Source organism: Sphaeramia orbicularis, chromosome 15 (assembly GCF_902148855.1).
Source record: "Sphaeramia orbicularis chromosome 15, fSphaOr1.1, whole genome shotgun sequence".
NCBI classification, from domain to species: domain Eukaryota; kingdom Metazoa; phylum Chordata; class Actinopteri; order Kurtiformes; family Apogonidae; genus Sphaeramia; species Sphaeramia orbicularis.
The window spans coordinates 6,378,928-6,401,285 of record NC_043971.1 but is presented as its reverse complement, the minus strand read 5'-3'; the positions used below and the strand labels follow the sequence as shown (position 1 = coordinate 6,401,285).

Below are 22,358 nucleotides of genomic sequence, written 5' to 3'. Positions count from 1 at the left end.
TCAAAAAAACTTAAACAATAAATTTGTTGTTGACCAGTGTTATTTTTCAGTGTACTGTCCTAAAGGGGCGGGACGATAGTGGAACCCATTTGACCCGGAAACAGGAAGTGACGTCTGTTCGCCGCTTTGGGAACCCTTGCTAGTCAACTCACGAGGTTCGTCCTTTTCAGCCAGCACCGTAGCAGCGGGTGTGTGCGTGGCTTTAATGGACTGGTGAAATTTGTCAAAATCACCCCAAATTCAGACACTTTTGAGTTTCGCTACGAGCCACCAACATGCCGGCGTATTTTCAACGGCCAGAGAATGCTCTGAAACGAGCGAACGGTGAGTAAAACACGGCTTTGCGTTTTAATGGGCTTCAGACCTGCATGCTAACCGGCTAACGCGCTAACGTTAGCCTGAGTAACTGCTATTAGCTTAGCTCCAATGGCGCGGAAGCCATATCGCTTTATTCCAGATGTTAGCATATACCGCACTGACCAGGCAATGTTGTGTAAAACGAACGAGAAATTAAAACGTAGATCGCTAATACAGCATCACCAGAACTCATAACAAAGCCATAATGTTGTCTATGGTGTTTATTAGCTGCTGTCAGGTTGATCCTGTTCTGTCAGTGCTAAGGTAATGCTAATTTCTTAGCCGTTCAACAGGCCTAAGTACGTCAAGCCGAATTACAGGATTTCACTATTGTCTGCAAAGTTTTACCTCCAATATAAGGCGTAAGTGCAGCATCATTGACTAATCATTGTAAAATCAACATATTTATTACTAGCTTAACAAAATCTAACGGTAACAGTTGGTCCCAAGTGGATTCCTTTATTAAAATATGTTTTTAAAGTTTTTCTTTTGTGTCGTTATATTGTCTTTAATGTTTTCCAAAATGGTTTACACAGTCACAATACTAAGGCTAGAATATGTGTTTTCTGTCTCTCTTGTCCCTGCACCCAAGTCTAACTCAACTTTGCAAAAACACTGTAGTACCCTCAGGTTATATGAAAACTAAAACACAAATTTTACTCATGGAAGATAATAATCACACAATAATAGCACCCTCTCACCTCAACCAAGATTATGAAGATCATCTATCAACTAAATGTAAAAGTATAAATAAATTATAATCAGTGTTTCATTATTATATTTAATGTCTTTGTGGTAATTTAACCACTTGTCATGGCATTAATTACTGCATGTCATTGACATAAATGTATGTTGCCTTTAATGGCTGTGAATGTTGAAGGATGAGTGTGTTAAGACAGTATTAGTATTATTCTCGTGGTGTCAGTCACTTTAGTTGTCAGTTATTCCTGGTTTTGTGGTTCCTGTGAGAGCTATTATTCAATACCATCCGTGTACTTATTATTTATTAGCTCTTGTGATAGTTTCATGTTAGTAGGTCACTGCTGCTAATTAGTTGTTTATATGGTATTATGGATTTTTTTTTAGAGACACTGGAAGTTTTAAACTGACTTCCATCTCTGTTGGCTCTCGTTTTTCTATTCAATGTGAAGTTTAAGTTTTTACCCATTTTAGTCATCTTGCCCTTTCTTGTTTTGGCTCAAACAGCTACTTTACCTTTTTTTTTAACCTTCATGCTTCAGTTTACACATTTGGAGATGTGTGGTTTTCAGAAAACACAATCTGGAATTAAAACTGCAATCTGGAAAATAACCAAACCTCCAAATGTACATATACTTAAGAATGCTCCGAGTTAGATTCCACCACTGTATTAACATGTTAATCTGTTTTCTCCATGTGCTTATACAGAGTTTTTGGAGGTGGGCAAGAAACAGCCAGCCTTGGATGTCTTGTACGATGTCATCAAGAGCAAGAAACATCGAACATGGCAGAAGATCCACGAGCCCATCATGCTCAAATACCTGGAGCTGTGCGTGGATCTTCGCAAGAGTCATCTGGCCAAGGAGGGTCTCTACCAGTACAAGAACATCTGCCAACAGGTCAGTGTGGACATATGTGCAGTATCCACACACATTATTTATCTACCTGTTCTTCTGAGGTAATGAGTAATCCTCATCTGTCCCCTCAGGTGAATATTAAATCTCTGGAGGATGTGGTCAGGGCTTACCTGAAGTTGGCAGAGGAGAAGACAGAGACGGCAAAGGAGGAGTCTCAGCAGATGGTCCTGGACATCGAGGATCTGGACAATATCCAGACTCCTGAAAGGTGAGGAGAAAGTAAATTAGACATGAAGCAAACAGCGTTTTAATGCTTCAGAAGGCACCTACATACATGTTACTGTAAGACCACGAAGCAATAACACTGTTAACTGGTCAACCACTGATGCAGTTACAGGCGTGTGTTTAACTGATAGTGGATATTGACATTAGTTTATTGTCTGACCTCAGTGTCCTCCTGAGTGCTGTGAGTGGAGAAGACACCCAGGATCGTACTGATCGTCTGCTGCTCACTCCCTGGGTGAAGTTCCTGTGGGAGTCTTACCGTCAGTGCCTGGACCTGCTGCGAAACAACTCCAAGGTGGAGCGCCTGTACCATGACATCGCCCAGCAAGGTACAAACACAGGCTGAACCCTTTACAAACGCTTATTTCTACTGATTTCAGTCCGAGATGCAGTTCATTTGTGCGTAAGAAAAACATGTTGGTGTTTTTTGTAGGTTTATGTTCCAGTTAAACTAGAGAAAATGCATGGCCAAAGTTTTCTATTCTTAGATTTAACATTTGCTGGAGTGTTAATTAATTAATTAATTTTTTATTTTATTAGTTTATTGTATCGTGGACAACCCCAATTAATTAACTGTATCAATAACAGTAAAAAGGGGCAGCTTTGGCCAACATGGCTAGTATCCTGCTGTAGTCCCCGGCCTGATGACAAAAGACACCCCAAAACAACAATATATTGCAGCACATTAATTAAAAAGAGAGTTAAGATAGCTAAGAGACACTAGTTAGACTTCGGATATGATAGTTTCCTCTTCCTCCAGTACCATTTAAAAAAATATTTAGTAAGAACTTGATACAACCTGTTGTGCCAGTTATATCAGTTCATCTTTTTCTGTGCAGCGTTCAAGTTCTGCCTTCAGTACACGCGCAAAGCTGAGTTCCGTAAGCTCTGTGACAACCTGCGCATGCATCTGGGCCAGATCCAGCGCCACCACAACCAGAGCACCGCCATCAACCTGAACAACCCTGAGAGCCAGTCTATGCATCTAGAGACACGTCTGGTGCAGCTGGACAGTGCCATAAGCATGGAGCTCTGGCAGGTCTGAACACTGACTCCTTTAAAGAACTGTGTTTGTTGTGTGTCTGCACATTTTCCACCATTTACTGTTTAAAAAAAAAAAACATGCAATGGAAAATCCATACAGTAAGGTCTGGCTTGGACTGAAATCTGTTGTTTGTTCCTTCAGGAAGCATTTAAGGCTGTGGAGGACATCCATGGCCTGTTTGCTCTTTCCAAGAAGCCTCCTAAACCCCAGTTGATGGCCAACTATTACAACAAGGTCTCTACTGTCTTCTGGAAATCTGGAAATGCTCTTTTCCACGCCTGCACCCTCCACCGCCTCTATCACCTCTCCAGAGAAATGCGCAAGAATCTCACCCAAGAGGAGATGCAGAGGTATGTACTTTTATCACCTGTAATAAAGTGCACATGTTCTGCTCAGGTCGAGACCAAATGGTAAAATAATCTTACTCTCCATCTTCAGGATGTCCACCAGAGTCCTCCTGGCTACACTGTCCATTCCCATCACCCCTGAGCGCACTGATATTGCTCGGCTGCTGGATATGGATGGGATTATTGTGGAAAAGCACCGCAGGCTGGCCACTCTCCTGGGCCTGCAGTCCCCGCCAACCCGCCAGAGCCTCATCAACGACATGGTACATTAAGTACACAAGAATTTCTCATATCTACAAAATATGTTCTAATTTGTTTCTGTTGTTACCGAAACAAATTTCAACAATAACATGGTCTTCTTTCAATAAGAAATAAAACCCAGCAAGGTTCTTAGTGAGCATGTCATTGTGCTCAAGGACTTTTAAACGTATCTGTGTATAAAATGCGTCGTAATATATATTTTCTTTTCAGGTGAGGTTTAATCTGCTGCAGTATGTCGTACCTGAAGTGAAAGAACTCTACAACTGGCTTGAGGTCGACTTCCATCCTCTGAAGCTGAGTGGGAGAGTGACCAAGGTGAAGACTGTGCTTAATAATAGAAATGTTCCCTGCCTTTTTAGATTGCGTTAATAAAATCTGTAGTCACTGGTTGTCAAAGCTGAACGCCTGTTCTGCTCTTAGGTGTTGGACTGGGTGAGAGATCAGGCTGAAAAGGAGTCTGACCTCCAGCAGTACGTTCCTCACCTGCAGAATAATACCATCCTGAGACTCCTGCAGCAGGTAATTCCCTTCGATTGTGTAGTTTCCCCCAGTACAGTCTAAATTATCTGTAGTAATGTGTTAATATCTGAGTTTTCTGCCTCTTTATCATCAGGTGGCACAGATCTATCAGAGTATCGAGTTCAGCCGTCTGGCTTCCCTGGTTCCATTTGTGGACGCCTTCCAGCTGGAGCGCTCCATTGTGGACGCAGCCCGTCACTGTGATCTGCAGGTGAGGATCAGACCTTATGAATACATAAATAATGATCAAACTAGGGATGTCCCGATCCGATATACAGATCTGTATCGGCTGCTAATCTGGCATTTTTTATGAAGATCGGATCAGATTTAGTCACAAGAACCAGACGGCCAAAGGTTCTAATTTGTCTCACAGTATGAATTTAGAAAGTGCAAAAATTATACTAAAGTTATTAAGAGTCAAAGGTGTCATAGTTGTTTTAGTTCAGGTTCCACATTCAGCCCAATTGTGATCTCAAAGTAATAGTATAATGACTCCAAATTCAAATCAAAATTTTATTGTAAAAACTTGGTATCGGATCGGTATCAGATCGGTACTGGCAAAACTAATCCTAAAAAAAAATCAAATCGGAAGCAAAAAATTCCAGATCAGGACATCACTAGATTAAACTGTTATTACCACGATGAGACCTGATAAGTATCACAGCTCTAATGTTCCCTTTGTTCTTCTAGGTTCGAATCGACCACAGCTCTCGAACGCTGAGTTTTGGTTCAGACCTGAACTACTCGACTAAAGAAGATGCTCCGGTCGGGCCTTTCCTGCAGAACATGCCTTCAGAACAGATAAGGAACCAACTGACCGCCATGTCCGCTTCTTTGGCCAAGGCCATCCACGTCATCAAGCCCACATCCATCCTGGTAAGTTCAGTATGTTATCGAGGAGGTCATGTGATCAGTAACCAGACTCCCCTGGAACCACCTGATTGATGACAAACATTATTATAACCTTTATTTAACCAGGAAAAAAAGTCATTGAGATTAAAAATCTCTTTTTCAAGAGTGTCCTGACCAGACCAGAAGTTACACAAAATAGAAATCCTAGCCATACATCCACACTAAAAATACACATAAAACACAATAAAAGTACATTCTAAAACCATACATAAATCACTAAAATAAGAACATACACATGTAAAACACCACCATTATTTTAAAAGGTACTAAAAGTATGTCAGTGTTCCTTAAAAGCATCTCAAAGCAGAACCCGATTCAGTCAATTAGAAAAACATCTACATCCAGATAGATCCTTTTCCCAATCATTGAAAATGACTTTGAATGTATTAAAAGAGACCAGTTCTTTCAGTTTTATCTCCTTCTGTAAGTTGTTCCAGGCAGTGGCAGCAGAACATTTAAAAGCTTTCTTTCCAAATTCTGTTCTGACTTTTGGAACCTGTAGTGATAACAGATCCTGGGACCGGAGACTGTAATTATTTCAGTTATTCCAACAGATGTAGACCAGTAAATATGATGGAAGCAGACCTAAAATGCATTAATAGATACAAGAAAATCAGCTCTGAACATATTTGTAATAATACATACATTTGTCTTACTTTCTTTAAGCTAAAGTATAATTTGGTCTGATTTTTCACTTTGTAGCAAGAGCGTGAGGAGAACCACCAGCAAGCCATCGCTGCCTACCTGAAAAATGCCCGCAAGGATCACCAGCGCATCCTGGCTCGTAGACAAACCATCGAAGAGCGCAAGGAGCGTCTGGAGAGCCTGAACATTCAGCGTGAAAAGGAGGAGCTGGAGCAGCGCGAGGCCGAGATGCAGAAGGTCCGAAAGGCTGAGGAGGAGCGTCTGCGGCAGGAAGCCAAAGAGAGGGAGAAGGAGCGCATCATGCAGGAGCACGAGCAGATTAAGAAGAAGACGGTCCGGGAACGACTGGAACAGATCAAGAAGACTGAGCTGGGAGCCAAAGCCTTCAAGGATATCGACATTGAGGTATAATAGGATTTTTTATTTATTAAACCAGATACTGTGTTCCTGTAGTGAATCAATGGAAGTAAACTGATCATACTTTATTGTTTTATCACACAATCTTAGACTTTTTGTCCTAGTTCATGATGCGGACAACTCTTTACATCCAGACCTTCAACATGTGGATAAAAACAACAAACAAATCCATATAAGAACATTTCTGGATTTGTGCATAAATGTGCAGGTTTTAAGCCCAGATCTATAAACCATGGCTCATACAGTTGCTTGAAATCCTTGAAAATGCTTGAATTTTAATGTTTTCAATGTGTTTTCAAGGTCTGGAAAGGGCTTGAATTTTAATTTAAGTGCTTGCAATTATAACTTTGTGATGGTATTTATTTATTTTTAATATTAAGTCAAGCCAAAGCTACTTGCAGAGAGGGAGATGCATTTTGAAAAATAAAACTTTATGTCAAAAAAGAACATTACCAGGTGTTCTCAGGTCGATTCCAGGTACATTTTTATCTTAATCTTAGTCTTGGTGTGAGTGTGTCTGAAGAACACCAAATGGCTTCCCTTTTTTTTTTTTTTGGATAAAACTTTGTGTTCTCCTTTAATTTCTAAACTTTTTGCTACTATGAAACATAATTTTACAATGTACATAATTGTGATAAAAAGTGAAAAAAAAAAATCATGGATATATATATATTCCTGTAGATATGTATTTTACCCCAGTGATAAGGTGCTGTGTTGGAAAATTTTAAAAATGACCCTTAAAAGTGCTTGAATTTGACCATGAAAATATGTAGGAACCCTGTAAACTTTCAATGAAACTAAAAACACCTGTTCCATCCAGGACCTGGAGGAGCTGGACCCTGACTTCATCATGGCCAAACAGGTGGAACAGCTGGAGAAGGAGAAGAAGGAGCTTCAGGAGCGACTGAAGAACCAGGAGAAGAAGGTAAATGACATAAAATGATAGAAAAGACAGCTACATAACACCTGTACAAGACTCGGACATGAATCGCTCTTTTCTTGCAGATCGACTACTTTGAGAGGGCGAAACGGCTCGAGGAAATTCCTCTTATCAAAAAGGCTTATGAAGAGCAGCGCATCAAGGACATGGAATTATGGGAGCTCCAGGAGGAGGAGAGGGTATGAAAGAAACATTCAAAATGTACATGAATAAAAGATGTATTTCTCAGTTTCACAAAATGTAACAATTTCTTTTTGTTACAGATCAGTAACATGAAAGTTGAGAGGGAGAAGGCTCTGGAGCACAAGAAGCGCATGTCCAGGATGATGGAGGACAAAGAGAACTTTTTATCTAAAATAACAGCTGCTCGTAGTTTCATTTATGAGGTAAGACCGTTGGGTGGCTGTACCTAAACAAGTCCTGGTTCAGACATGGCAGAGGTTTCACATTAATCTTTGTGCTTTTGAAGGAAAAACTGAAGGCATTCGAAGAGCGCCTGGTCGAGGAGAGGAAGAAGCGTCTGGAGGAAAGAAAGAAGCAGCGCAAAGAGGACAGACGCAACGCCTTCTACCGCCAGAAAGAGGAGGAGGCTCAGCGCATCCACGAGGAGCAGCTCAAGAAAGGTCAGAACTAACCTTTTTTGAACATTCACGAAACCTTACACTCATACAGCATCACTGTAGGATTTACAGGGTGCTTGTGCAGGTCTTGAAAGTCTTAAAAAGCATGAAAAAGCATTTGAAACGCTGTTTTCCAGACCTTGAAAAGTCTGGAATTTTGTGTGAAAGTATGGAAAACAGTTTCTCTCATAGTTGAATTTTAAAGTCTGTTCAAAGGCACATAATCTTGTAAGATCAGAAATGAGGAAAACGTATAAAAACAGGGTTCCTGCAGGGCCTTAAAAATCTTGAATTTACAAATCTGCATTTAATACCTTAAAAAAGGCCTTTAAAAGGTATTAAATATGATGTGGTAGGTTTGAAGTTATGTTGCCATAAACTTGTTGGCTGTATTGTGTTTAAATGTGTCTGGGAAAAGTCCAAATTCCAAAGAAAGTAACGTTATTCTACTCAGTTCCAACCCGACAAATTACATTGAAATCAGGAACCAGTTATCGCCAGATTTGCGGAAATGACCACAAAACATTCAGCCCAACACGCATGCAGCTGTTAGTTGCTTGCGTCACCTGAGAAAGCTGGGTTTGAGAACTTTAAGGGACGACTCACAAACGAAAAGTAAGCATAAGGAACTGCAAATTAAACAATAATGCCTGGTTGGAGAAAAGACCGTTTATCCACCTGGTTGACATGAGTTGAGGGAACATGTTGAAGTTTGCTGCACCTTTTGTAAGAAATCAATTCAACTTGCAACGATGGGAATCAAGGCATTGGAATAATAAGTAGATTTCCCTAAATTCTGTTCTAAATAGTCTTAAAAAGGTTAAATTTAACTTGTAGGAACCCTGAAAAAACTTGATATGATTTCACTAACCGGTCGGTACTGGAATGATTCTAGTGAAACTTGTTTGTGTGATGTGATTTTCATATGTTTTGAAAACGTTTCTGTCAGTAAAACATAATTTACTGAGTTATGTATTCATTCATTCATACATTTATTAAAATGAACTTTTCTACTACACACATCAAGTACAATCTCAACTGAAAAAGTAGACACACAAGTACAAAAGTACATAAAGTCAAGGTGTTTGGGGGGGGGGGGGGGGGGATAGCAGTTTTAAAATAGTCTGGAATTTTAATTTGGATAAAGAGCAAACACCCTGATGTAACTTCTTGTCCCTGATTTTACTACAGAACGTGAAGAGCGTGAACGCCAGGAACAAGAGCAGCGCGAGGAAGAGGAACGCGAATATCAGGAGCGTCTTCGTAAGCTTGAGGAGCAGGAGAGGAAGCAGCGCGCCCGTCAGCAGGAGATCGAAGAGAGAGAACGCCGTCGTGAGGAGGAGAGGAGGGCGCCAGAGGAAAGACCAAAGGTAACATGAGGTTATTTATGAATATATCGTCAGAGCAGGTTGTTTGTTTCATCAGTTATAGGCCTGGGCAGTAAAACAATAGAAACGAGTGACTGACGGCTTCATCAATGGTCTGACTTAAATGGGTTAAATATGAAAATGTAGGTACATAACAATACATGAACAAACCCAAAATGCACCCTCCGTGTTTGTAACTCATGATAAACACATCCAGTCACTGAACAGGTGTGTTTTTCAGTCACACCATCACGATGCTGGTGAAAGGTAATATCAGCTGGTGAAACACGAGCGAAGGGTTATTTATAAGTGACTCACTGGTGAAACATATGGAACATCTTCACTGGAAAGACACGGTGTTATATAGCTGTGGTTGCCTACATAATAGACATATAAGCCATTAAATCAGCAGAAACTATTAAAAAAACCCACTCTACCACCCAGGATAAAAGACAGGACGACAATAGAGCTGATTATTTAAGGCTGTTATGACATGAAGGTTGCAACATATTTAATATAGGACACAGAAGATGAAAGGATTCAAATTACAAAGTTCGTTATTTTTACTTAAAGGTAAATATAGATTTATCGTAGTTTAACCCCTTCCCGTGCCCTAAACAAAAAAAACCCCAAAGTTTCAAAGGAAAAACAAAGACCAGGGTGAGCTGGCAAACTTAACAAAAGGACAGTATGTGGCTCAGACCAACCCTGTACAGGACCGTTGGACTTGGCCACATACCGCTACCCCTACCCTAATCAACACAACCCCGCAACTACAGCCTGTCAAAAGAAAAACCGAAAACAGGAAGTCCGGACTCACCTGGTAAAACAAAAAGCAACGGCTAACAAAAAGCTACGGCGCAGCCCACATGCTGCTTCAGAATGGCAGCGCAAACCACTGGGTGCGTGCGTCCGGGCGTGAGCGTTCTGGAGTGGTGTCGGAGATGGAGCAGGAGGCGAGGGAGAGAGAGCGAGAGCCCAGTGCCCATCCAATTTATAGGCTGTGCACTGGCAGGAAAACCATTGGCCACCTATAAAAGAAAAAACAAAACAAAACCACTAAATATGTAATATTATACAAAAATGTTGTCAAGGCAAAAATAACAAAGAGAGAGCAATAATCACCCAAAAGAGTAAAGTAAGAATTATGACAAAAAACCCACAAAAGACAAAGGGGGAGAAAAAAAGGTGTGTCAGAACATAAAGACGTACATGACGACCCAAAGGATCCCACTGAATAAACTTGGACTTAAATGATTCAGTGACACATCATCGGTCTGCCTGTTCTGTTATTTATTGAAGTGCCTTTTCTCCTGGTTTTCATTAAGAATTCTAAAAGCAGGAGAGAAGTTTATATTTTGGTGGAAAGAAGCTCTAATATATTTTCCCATTAGACACATAAGACTCAGTTTATGTGTTTGGTCTGTTTTGAGGCGACGGTGCCTTTTTGATGACAAAGCCATTGTGTGATACTAATGTTTTTTCTGTGTTTTCTTCACAGGACTGGGGTGATAAAGACGAAGGACCCAGAGAGGGAGGATGGAGGAAGCGCACTGAAGGAGGTGACTCTGACTGGCGCCGTCCTGTGTCTGACAGGTTGGTCTAACTATTAACTTGTTAATACTGGTTTATTATTAATCTCATTAAACTATGAACGGCTGCTAAATCGTGCCCGTTCTGTTTTTAGGGATTGGAGACAAGAGGGCCGTGATGACGACAGAGAGGACAGGGAGGTGCCCTTCAGACGTGGGGACGGGCCCCGCAGAGACGACCGAGGTCCCCGCCGGGGCTTCGATGACGACCGAGGCCCTCGTCGTGGCGGTGACGACGACCGTCCCATGCGCAGGGGGATGGACGACGACCGCCCGCGCAGAGGCTTCGACGACGACCGAGGTTCTCGTCGTGGCGGTGATGACGACCGTCCCATGCGCAGGGGATTCGATGACGACCGCCCGCGCAGAGGCTTCGATGACGACAGAGGCCCCCGAAGAGGCATGGACGACAGGCCTCCGAGGCGCGGGGCCGATGACGACTGGGGCCCCAGAAGAGGAGGAGATGACGATAGAGGTGGAAGGAGAGGCATGGATGACGGGCCTCGTCGTGGCGGTGATGACTCCAAACCATGGAAGCCCCTCGGCAGACCTGGTAGGTGTCTACTCATGTGACAGGAGGATATTCACAAATACACACATTCAGTGAGTAATGGGTCAACACCTGCACAGGCTCATTTATATACGTACGAAAATAGAGCATTTCAAACTAGAGCTGCAACCGATTAATCGACTCAAAGTGATCCAAAAAAATTCATTCAACCACAATTCTCCTGAATCAAAGCTTTGTTTCCTTCATTTCTCTGCTGTTAAACAGTGGTTCCACTGTTGTTTCACACGGATGCTTATTGTGACGCACAAAGAAGCTTCAATTTAGGAAAACTGCAATAGAATATTTCCCTTCAATCAATTCGAGTCGATTAATTGAATCGTGAATTTTTGCATTCGCTTCAAGCACCTAATCGAGTCATCGGTTGCAGCTCTATTTCAAACAGTGTAAACATCACTACATTTATACTTCCATGCATCTGCTACATTGGAATGGGCATCAGTCCACCAGAGGGCGCCGGTCTGAATTAGCACACAGGTCAAACACTATGAAGACGAGTGGTTTTTAGCTCAGCGACTGATGGGCCATGAGCTATTGGTGAAGGCACTGTGTCCAGTATCGGCTTCGTCTTTGTCGTCTTTATTAGCAGTTTCTTCATACATCTTCTCTTCCTAGAGACAATGTCAGCAACGTTTGCTCACAGTTTTGAGAAATTTAGATTTTTGAATTTTTAGCCAAGTTTTTAAATATTAAAAATGTGCCTTTATTTATCATGGTCCATATTGTGATGGCTTATAACACAGAAATGGTTAGAGATTAGAGATTTATTTACCCTATAGTTCCAATTGATCACTGATTGGAAGTCATATATGGACTTTGACTGAATGAGTTGAGTTCTCCTCCAGTCAAAGTACCACCCACTTCTGTTCGGAGATTGATCTGCATCCAGACCACAGGACTCTAACAGAGACAAATTCAACTTGGTATTGATTCTTGATTGAACATGACGCTGGCATACAGGGCCATTGGTCCTATTTTTTGAGAAAAGAAAGTTCATGATGCAACGGCAGGTATTACAAACGTGGATATAGAGAAAGAGGTGCAAATGGAGGCCATGTTGCAGGTGGTGGTGGTGGTCTGTAGGGGTCAGTATTTATCACTGATATTTCCAATGAGAGATATTGATGATCTACAGACTGTTCCATGTGGGTGCACATCTGTAAGCTCTCTGAGAACGGAATGAACTCTGAGAACAGACGGATGCTCCGTGCGTATTCGTATGTGTACCTATCGTAGAACATCAACGAGCCTTTAGGGCCTAACGAAGAACCTGAGGCTCAGTGGAAAATAGACACCTGGAAAAGTTTTGGAACATAGTCTGTGTCCACATCACAAACAGAGTGACATCTGGCAAATAAATATTCACTCTGGAAGTGAATAAACAGTGATGTTATTGAACCTGTTCTAAAAACTCAAAGAAATCTCAGTGTATGGTGGCTTTTCCCTCTGAGCCGTTTGTTACTTACATGTCTTTTGAATTTCTTTATTTTTTCTGCCTTTACCTGTTGTTGTTGACCTCAGACTGGACTGGGTCATGTGTTTGGAATAGATCCTGGTAGAACAGCTCAAATGTAAACGCTTAAAACACAAGGACTAAATGACAACCAAACGCTGCTGTTTCAGGCGGTTGGCGTGAACGTGAAAAGGCCCGGGAGGAGAGTTGGGGACCACCCCGCGGCGACACTCACGATGACGGAGATGACGGCGAAGCAGATGAGAGGCCCAGCTACAGAGACCGCCGCTCCAACAGGTGAGTCCGACGGCAGGGTGAGAGCGGCAGCCATCTTGGTGTTTTTCTGTCCGGGTTGTTAAATGTCGGCGGTGGGACTCTTTTACAGAGACGAGGGGGGTTGGAGGAGAGGAGGCGACGACAGCAGCAGCTGGAGGGATTCACGCCGAGAAGACACAGACCGAGACCGCGATGACCGTCGTGACCGTGACGATCGCCGTGACCGTGACGATCGCCGTGACCGTCGGGACAGGGATCGCAGGGATGACCGCGATCATAGAGGCCCGTCGAGAGAACAAGAGGACGGTAAGACAAGCACCATTAAAAATCAACCAAAGCAGCAGTTTATCAAATATGTGGTTGAGATGGACGCAATTCACTCTTGTATTCTAAGAAATTACACATTTCTTTAAATGTACAGAAGAGTTTTTATATACGGGGTTTCCACGGGTCATTAAAAAGCATTAAAAGTCATTAAATAGATTTTGTGAAAATTAAGGCTTTACATGGCATTAAAAAGCATTAAATTCGATGTCCAGAGGCATTAAAAAATTATATACACTTAATGGAAAAAAAGCATTGTTATTCACGATTTATTTGGATTATATAAACATTTAATAATTTTGATCAGAAGTATAGTGAGATGATTGACAGGCGGAACCCTTGAATTGGCTTTTGTTTATGGCCAAAACATGAAGTCACAACACCAGATGCTTGGAATGCAATGTGGTGTGAGTGTGTTGATGCTGTGGGGAAAGAGCAGAGGGAATATTAGCAAATGTTGGAAAAATGGGAAAATGCAAGTTTCAGCAGAAGTGATTGGAGGAGGAACTGTTCAGAACCTGGTTAAAGCCTGTCAGCGGTAAACTGTTATAAAACTATATATAAAACTGTATCTGCAGTTGGACATGGGCATTAAATTTGTTTAAAGTGGCATTAAAAAGGGCATTAAATTAAATTAAATTAAATTTGCTGGTACCTGCAGAAACCCTGGTATAATTTAAGACCATACACAGAAATAAACCCATTAATTTTTTATCTCTTATTACAATAATTATGCGATTATCTGCGATTAGTAGATATATTTGATCCTGTATTAAAGGGGAAAAAACAGCTTTGGAGTGACTAAATGAATGTGAACGTTTCAGTTTGGACATTTAAAAAGCACAATACAACCACCAAATGAAGTAGGTGGAAGCAAATTATCAACATAAGACAACCAAAATGGGAAAAAAAGAAGTTCATACCTTTATATAAAAGAATTACTGAATACAATTTTATGTCATGTAAAAAGGAGTAAAGAAGTAAACACTTATTTAATCCCACTTTGATTTTTCTCTGAACATTACATCCATAATTTTATACTTTACACAATCACTCATTTCAGGATTAAGTATCTTGAATGTTGTTAATGTCTTATTTTTGCAGTAAAACTATAGACTTTTTTTTGTTCAAACTGTTTTTATTAAATATTGAGTCTTCCAGAAAAGCATAATACAGTCATTGTTTTTTTTATATATATACCCAAACACATGAACATTCCCACCCTGTTGCACCATGAAAAAGATAATTAACAATAATTATAAATAAATAATAAGGAACACAGATATTAGTAGTCACAGACTGTAAAACTATAGACTTGATATTGTATTAAATGTTGGTACTACAGTTCCACACAACAGAAAACATACACTACAAACAAAAAGTTAAGGATATTTAAAATTTTTGGGCTACTTTTTTCAATTGGAATTCTTGCACGGCGCTTTTTACTCTGTTGTGTGAATTGAATTGAAACACATTTTTTTTTATGACCAGACATAGTTTTATTGACAAATGGCAAAAAGGACCAAAAAACAAAACAAAAAAAACCCTAACTTTTTGTTTGTAGTGTACATCACTTTACCAACACTGGGGAAAATAAACTTGCCTTTCCATGTGGTTTTCCGTTGGGCCAGCAGATGGCACTGTTCACCTGTTAAAGCGCTGCCACTTCTATGAGTTGGAAACAGATCTGAGCAGTTGTAAGTGATGTGTAAATTGTGCTCATGTGCTGACTTTACGTGCCGTTTTAGGCGGCGGTTCATGGCGTCGCGGAGGTGACGATAAGCGAGAGGAGCGGGACAGAGACCGACCCAGAGAGCGGGAACGTGAGCGGGACCGGGATCGTGACGCCGACGGAGAAAAGGGCTGGCGTACCGATAAAGAAAACCCACGGCGCACAAAGAACGAGACAGACGACGACGGATGGACAACCGTCCGCCGCTGAGTCCCATCAGCACCAAAGGCTCATGTAAAGATGACATATTAAACACATACTCTCTAATATCTCATCTGCCGTTCTGCTTCAGTGGTGAATTAAAGGTTACAGGCTTCTGATTGATTCTTGTGCATTTTCCCTTTTGAATTAAGTATTTGTAGACTGTAGTTTTCTCCTTTTACCTCCAGCAGTTTGATGCAGAGGCCCATCACCACTCAAAACACCATAAATTAACAAACTTGTGTGCACGTTCGGATCTGTCCTGATGCAGCCGGTGGCGTCGACCCAGGCGGCAAAATGTACAGATAGAGCCTTTATTAACAAATAAACATGTTTGCTCCTCAGTGAGTGGTTTATTGTGTTTTATTTCACAGTTACTATGACAACATCGGTTCTGGATTAGACAGACTCCATCTAACACGTGGAACCTTCATGATTTTATTTGCGAATCAATTTGTCAGTTATTTTCATTAATTTTGCTTTAAAGTGATGAAAAATATCAATCGGTGCCAGAAATAACTTCTTGAAATCTTTGGTTCACACCGAAAACATTTTCAGTTTAGTGTAAAAGAAGAATAAATAAAATGTCCAAGACCTTGAACTATTTTTGTAGGAATTTACCGATTCTCTTCTGAACGATATATCACCATTTACTATATTATGCATTTTTCAGTCAAAAGTATAAATTTACTAATGAAGATGTTCATAAAAACTCAGAGTAAATTCAAAGTTTATATTAGTAGAAGGAAAACTTCAAAATCTGTCATTAAAAACACGAAAACAAACATCTCCATCCACTGTTATTGATCCAACTCCATGTTTGTTTTTTTTTACTGGTGAATCAATATTAAAGATGACAATGTTTCCATGGTAACTACGGAGCCTCTGAACATCCAAATGGGTCATTATCTGATGACCATGAAAAGACAATTTGTATTTTACACTAATTATTGACATGTATTGATAGAATTAATGGATCAATAGTTATTAAACAGTTTAGATCAGTAGATGCTTTTGGCTGCTTTGGTTTTTGAAGCTCAAATCTGAAACTGTTGAACTGATGGAAAGCTCAAATAGATGAAATGATTGAGAACTAAAACTAAAAAAAATCTATCCCATCATTCCTTTTTTTAACTGAGAAATTATTAAATGCAACTTTAAAGTGAATTAATCTGGTTTAGCTACAGTATTTATACGCACACACATTTGAAATTTACATCTTCAGGTTTGTTTTTACCTGATTTTAACGTGTTCAAAGTTAAACCTGAGCTCTTCTCCGGGGACACTGGACTCCTCTTATCCCATCTGGATCCCCCCTGTGTGTGGAACCGCTGTGACACTTCCACCCTGTGACCACTAGAGGTCGGTAAAGGCCCGTGAGGAGGGCGGTGTGTAACGGATCAGGACCACGACGAGCTGCAACTCGGTGGAAAAACTCAACAGAATGTAAACACACAGGCTGTGGTCGGTGTGCAGTCAATAAACACATGTTAAAAAAGAAAATAAAGGTATGGAAATTATCCCACAAAAAACATCAGCCTGGATTTACCCTGGTCCCATTTTAAGACATAAAATAAAATAATGTGACAAATGGATATACTATCATCTATTCACTGTTACTATAATAATAATATAATAAAAATAATAATAAAAAGAAACTAAATTAATAGACAAATAAACATCTATCACGTGCAGACTGCGGAAATTATTCATATAATGACAAGAGCTTTTAATATTAATGTAGAATCAGCTGAAGATGTCCGACTAATGTATGGAGTAAAATAATAATAATAATAAGGATAATAATAAGGATAATTTGCAGCCTATTTTTTATTAAACAAAGACCGTAAAAAAATAAAAGAAAATTTAGGTTATGACGCTACAGTTATTATTTTTATTATCATTATTATTATTATTATTATTACTAGTTGTAGTTTTGTTTTGTTTTTTTTTCTTATGGCTGTACGTTCTTATTAAATTAAATAACATTAATTCTGCCTCATTTAGGCTCCATAAACAAAATAAAACACAATTAAAAAAACAAAAAAAAATCTTTACTTATTTTCAGGAATTCCCTTAAGTCGCTGCTGAGTGTTTTCCACATTAAAAACCAACATCTACTAATTTCTAAGCAGCCTTTTATTTAACACACTGCCGATAACCCCACGCACTCTGGTGGCTATTATTTCTGCTCTTCTTTCTTCACAGAGGCCCACGGTGCGCGGCCACGTCCCTCCGCAGCTCAGAGGACACAGCTGACAGTCACACAGGTAGAATAACCCACTGACAAACACCTGAGCATTCTGGGTATTTACGCACAAAGACGCACCAGCGGAAAAGTTGGTGGATTATGAAAAACCGGGCCAGTGCGCGCGACGTGGGAATTAAAACAAAACAAAACAAAACCACTAAATCTAAAGCTTGTAAATGCAATAGAAAATATTATTATTTTTTTAAACATTTCCTGTAAATAGAATGTGAGAGAAAACGAAAACAGCTATAAACGGTTTGTGCGCAACGAGTTTGGACATAAAAACTGGAAATAAAATAAAAATAAATTAAAATAAAACACCAGGAGCCAGTGTGGTGAATATGAGCAGAGACGCACAGCCTTTAAACAGACTTTATATAAAGCAGTGATTTAGTGTTTGTGTAATATTATTGTGCACAATCTGAAACAGGTCTAATTACTTACTAATATTAAATCTCACACTCTCAGCCTCTGCAAGGAAAGAAAAAAAAATGAGTTTGGAGCTGTCACAGGCCTGAAATGCAAATCAGCAGTGTCTACCTTCAGCTTTTCTACTGGTTCAGATGAGTGTGTTAAATGTCCTGGAGATATGAGCGTGCGTGTGCGTGTGTGCGTGCGCATATATGTGTGTGTTTGCTCGTGTGCGTGGGTCTCTCCTCTCTCTGGACGAATCCGTTCCGTGTTGCGCGTTCGAGTCCGCCTCTCCGCGCCCCTGCTTCCCATTGACGCACTTTTTAAGCGTCTTCCCCTTCTCCACCTTAAGGCGAGCAGCAGCGGCAGCGACCAATCACCATGCCATTACAGCCTTCAGAGGAAGCTGTTTATGGGACTGCAGCGCTAATTAGGCTCATGAACTAACAAATCTGCCTGCACGAACCTGGCGAGGAAAACGATCACATCCATGGATTAGTCTGGGAGTAGCCGAGCACTTTTTATTTGGGCTTTCTCGACGCTCGCCGCCTTTTCCTCCTCTCAACTTATTTACTTGCGCAGAAACTTTCTTTTCCCCATTCTTGGGTGTGGAGTATTTTTTAAGCGAGAGGCGCCTCCGACAACTTTAACTTAAACTGGGGAACCTGGACTATCAGAACATGTTTCAACCTACACCCAAGAGGTGTTTTACTATAGAGTCTTTAGTGGCCAAGGATAATCCGGTACCGGCGTCCCGCTCCGAGGAGCCCATCAGGCCAGCGGCTCTCAGCTATGCAAACTCCGGCCAGATGAACCCCTTCCTCAACGGCTTTCACTCCGGCGGCAGGGGCGTCTACTCTAACCCGGACTTGGTGTTCGCCGAGGCGGTGTCTCATCCGCCAAACTCCGCCGTCCCCGTGCATCCCGTGGCCCCGCCGCACGCTTTGGCCGCTCATCCGCTTTCCTCCTCACACAGTCCGCACCCTCTTTTCGCCAGCCAGCAAAGGGACCCCTCAACGTTCTACCCTTGGTTATTACACAGATATAGATACTTGGGTCACAGATTTCAAGGTAAGTTCATCCATGTGGTTTTTCTCACTTTTACGCACGAAAAGCGCAAAGCGGCTGGACGCAAATCACTGAGGTTTTTCTGCTCCATCAGGATGTAGATGTTATTAGAAATATTTATATATAAGAAAAAGAGTCAGCAGCAGCTTTTAACACGTGTCACCGTTCTTTAACCAGCAGGAAATAAATAATTTAGGCTCATTTCGCTTGAAAATGCATTTATTTTCTCCAATTTATTAATAAAAGACAAATAATCCTGAATAAAAAAAAATAACTTGGGTTGGCTCTCACAGCCGTCTGCATCACAGATAAAAAAAAAACCAAAACAACAACAATAAAATAAAACAAAAATCACCACTAATCTAACACACAGGCTGTTTATAATCTTTAAAAACTAAATTAATTTCCAGACCTGTTCTAAGCCTTGTTTTCATTTTACCTGCCCTGATATATTTTGGGTTGGTTCTTTTCAACTGGAAATAATGGGAATATATTTTTGGGAGCTGCTGCTTATTTTGTCAAACTGACACGAGCCAAATGCTTCTTAATTTAATTTTATTACATCGACATGGGCTGTTAAGACTCAGTCAATTCGTTTGCTATTTTTTTTTCTGCTCGTTGCACATTTGCTGTTTTTTGGTGCGAGTGTGCATTTGTTTTCTTCCTGACAAACTGGGAGTAGAAATAGTAGATTTAATATTATTTAATCAGAGGTCATGTATTCCAGTGTGGTGTTTGGTTAGTATTTAATGGACGTGTTTACGGATATTTATGCTGATTTGATTTTACCTGTGGTTTGGTTTCGTTTGGGTTTGACTTAATTTAATTAGGCCCTGGATTAAAGCTGCGCCTTGTGTTGTTTACATCCTCCTTCATGCGGATGGATCTCAGGAAAAAAATTAGATAAAGAAGAGCAAAAAAAAATAGGCCATAATTGGGCTGTGTTTGGACTAATCCTGCTGCAGGTTGGACTGCTGTGTTTCCACTTGTGTTTTCGTGCTGCTTGTTGTTTTGGTGGCTGTGCGCAGGCCTGGCTCCTGCCGTGGAAATGTTCACATGTTATTATTAAACCCAAAGGTCATGACGGATCCCTCGCTTTGTGCTCGTTTTCAGGTAATGAAACGAGTCCGGAGAGCTTCCTTTTGCACAATGCTCTGGCCAGAAAGCCCAAAAGAATCCGGACAGCTTTTTCACCTTCGCAACTCCTGCGGCTCGAACACGCGTTTGAGAAAAACCATTACGTGGTCGGAGCAGAAAGAAAACAGCTCGCCCACAGCCTTAGCCTCACAGAAACTCAGGTAAGAAGCGCTCTTTTTTATTTCCTCTCATGTGATTTCACCTCATTCTTCCAGTGGAATCTGTTGTTGTCATGCTCGGACCGGCCTGGTGCGCATCCAGCTCCGGTTTTACGCGTGATGCTTTTTGTCTTAACACCTCGCGTCATGTTGCGTTTTAACACTGGCATTAAAAAGAATATATAGGAGATTTTTTTCATCATCTCCCAGAGTGCTGTTTCTACACACATGGAGCCATAAATGCACGTTGTCAATCGAACACAGAGGCTTTTCTGTTGGATCAGATCCACCGTCATTGTATAGGCCTAACCTCGTTTTAGGAGGGGTTGAATTACTTTGTTTTGGGGGGAGAATGTTGCCTTTCAAAATGGAGGGCAAATTAACCAGTTAACCATTTTATGGGATAGGCGATACAAAGGACGAGGCGGGTTCAGTGGATTCCCCCTGCCATATTTAAGGTGGTGTTTGAGCCCATCAGCCGCTGCCTTTTGTCCGCTGCGTCTGCTTTGGACGCGGGGCCTTTGGAGGAGCTGAAGGGAGAAATGAACCATCACCTCCTTCAATTAGTCCAACTGAAGGCTTATTAAACGCACCTCAGCCTGGCGTTTAGGAGCTGAAGGGCTGCGAGTGGACGGGCCACGTATCGATTTAAATGTCATTAATTCCCCACGGTAACATTTAACAAAGCGGAGTCAATTTGGAAAAGAGTGTGTGGACGACTTACTTCTGTTTTAAGTCATAAACAGGGAGGAAAATACCAAGCCAAAAATAATGTGACCCACAAGTTCATCATATGCTGTGTTTTTTTTTTTGTTTTTTTTTACATATATATTGTGCGTTTTCTCTTTTATTGATATCACATTATACTTAATGCGTTAATTTCTATTATTATTTAAACAAAGCTGAAATTAATATGACACATTACAGTAACAATTAAATACCATAAATGCATGCTTTCCTTCTATTATAATCCTTTATTTTTTCCAGTACTGATCATCACATTGTGTCTGCCTGTGTTTTAAAGCCCTACTGTCCAAACAATGCGTCCCTTTTACGCGTACTTTTACGCACTGGCCAATGGTAGTTTATCTGGTGATACTGATCCCAGGTTTCTGTTTCTGTTTCTTTCTTCCTTTCCTTTTTTTTTTTTTTTTTTTTTTTTTTTTGTTAAAGGTAAAAGTGTGGTTTCAGAACCGGAGAACGAAGTTCAAACGGCAGAAGTTGGAGGAGGAGGGCTCGGAGTCTCAGCAGAAGAAGAAAGGATCGCATCACATAAACCGGTGGAGACTGGCGACGAAACAGTCGAGCCCAGAGGAAATTGATGTCACTTCGGACGATTAAAAACACAGACTATACGCGTCCGAGTGAGGGAGGACATGGATAAAGGATGCCGTGTAGAGACAGTGAGAGGGTAAAAAGCCAATGTCACATTTCAGATCTCCGGAGATCGGCAGCTGAGGGTGAGAGAAACCCGGCTGGTGGCCCTGCTGTCACCGGTCTGTCAATCCAAATGACCCAGGAAAATGGGACTGACAGAGCCTCAGTCCACCCACCTGAACCCTTCCACGCACCAACCACCACCACTACAAACCCCATCTACCACCACCTGATTTTATTTGTTTCTCCAATTCACATTGGACGTTTGCACTTCAGAAGTTTTTTTTTTTTTTTTTTTTTTTTTTAAGAAAACGTTTCCACTTAAGATACCAAAACACAAAACTGCTTTTGTAAAACTTGAATTGCATGGTCTAGTTTTTTCCTGGTAGTTGTTTTAATTTGACAAGTTTTCTCAAACAAGAAAAAAAAAAGTCGATTTTGTTTTTAACTCTATTTTCCAACTGAGAGATGTCGTGCTTCTTTTTACAAAGTGTGCAGTCTTTAATTAATGATTCTCGTGTAAAAGTGATTGTGAAAAC

General features: G+C 40.8%; 2 protein-coding genes across 3 annotated transcripts; both read left to right on the top strand.

The window, feature by feature from the left end:
- The first annotated feature begins 275 nt into the window (after positions 1–275).
- Positions 276–15,761, top strand: LOC115434081 (eukaryotic translation initiation factor 3 subunit A-like). Of its 2 annotated transcripts, XM_030155761.1 has the most exons (23): positions 276–324; positions 1,765–1,955; positions 2,045–2,181; positions 2,364–2,527; positions 3,038–3,237; positions 3,385–3,593; positions 3,682–3,853; positions 4,062–4,166; positions 4,272–4,370; positions 4,465–4,581; positions 5,061–5,246; positions 5,985–6,332; positions 7,165–7,269; positions 7,350–7,463; positions 7,548–7,670; positions 7,754–7,907; positions 9,096–9,274; positions 10,773–10,867; positions 10,959–11,089; positions 11,234–11,416; positions 13,055–13,181; positions 13,270–13,466; positions 15,233–15,761. In XM_030155761.1, exons 1-23 carry the CDS (start codon positions 276–278, stop codon positions 15,424–15,426), a joined length of 3,579 nt encoding a protein of 1,192 aa, XP_030011621.1. In that variant the 3' UTR covers positions 15,427–15,761. The 2 variants fall into 2 exon arrangements, with proteins under 2 accessions (XP_030011621.1, XP_030011620.1); XM_030155760.1 differs by having other exon boundaries at positions 10,959–11,416.
- A 2,704-nt stretch (positions 15,762–18,465) lies between these two features.
- emx2 (empty spiracles homeobox 2) lies at positions 18,466–22,118 on the top strand. Its single transcript, XM_030155762.1, has 3 exons — positions 18,466–19,150; positions 20,261–20,445; positions 21,616–22,118. The coding sequence occupies exons 1-3, from the start codon at positions 18,760–18,762 to the stop codon at positions 21,781–21,783; spliced, it is 744 nt and encodes a 247-aa protein (XP_030011622.1). The 5' UTR covers positions 18,466–18,759; the 3' UTR covers positions 21,784–22,118.
- Positions 22,119–22,358: the final 240 nt, after the last annotated feature.

Coding starts and splice junctions, on each gene's coding strand:
- LOC115434081 (XM_030155760.1), top strand. CDS start 276: ATGCCGGCGTATTTTCAACGGCCAGAGAATGCTCTGAAACGAGCGAAC. Junction 4,582..5,060: donor CCCGTCACTGTGATCTGCAG/GTGAGGATCAGA, acceptor TTGTTCTTCTAG/GTTCGAATCGACCACAGCTC. Junction 10,868..10,958: donor CGCCGTCCTGTGTCTGACAG/GTTGGTCTAACT, acceptor TTCTGTTTTTAG/GGATTGGAGACAAGAGGGCC.
- emx2 (XM_030155762.1), top strand. CDS start 18,760: ATGTTTCAACCTACACCCAAGAGGTGTTTTACTATAGAGTCTTTAGTG. Junction 19,151..20,260: donor CTTGGGTCACAGATTTCAAG/GTAAGTTCATCC, acceptor GCTCGTTTTCAG/GTAATGAAACGAGTCCGGAG. Junction 20,446..21,615: donor TTAGCCTCACAGAAACTCAG/GTAAGAAGCGCT, acceptor TTTTTGTTAAAG/GTAAAAGTGTGGTTTCAGAA.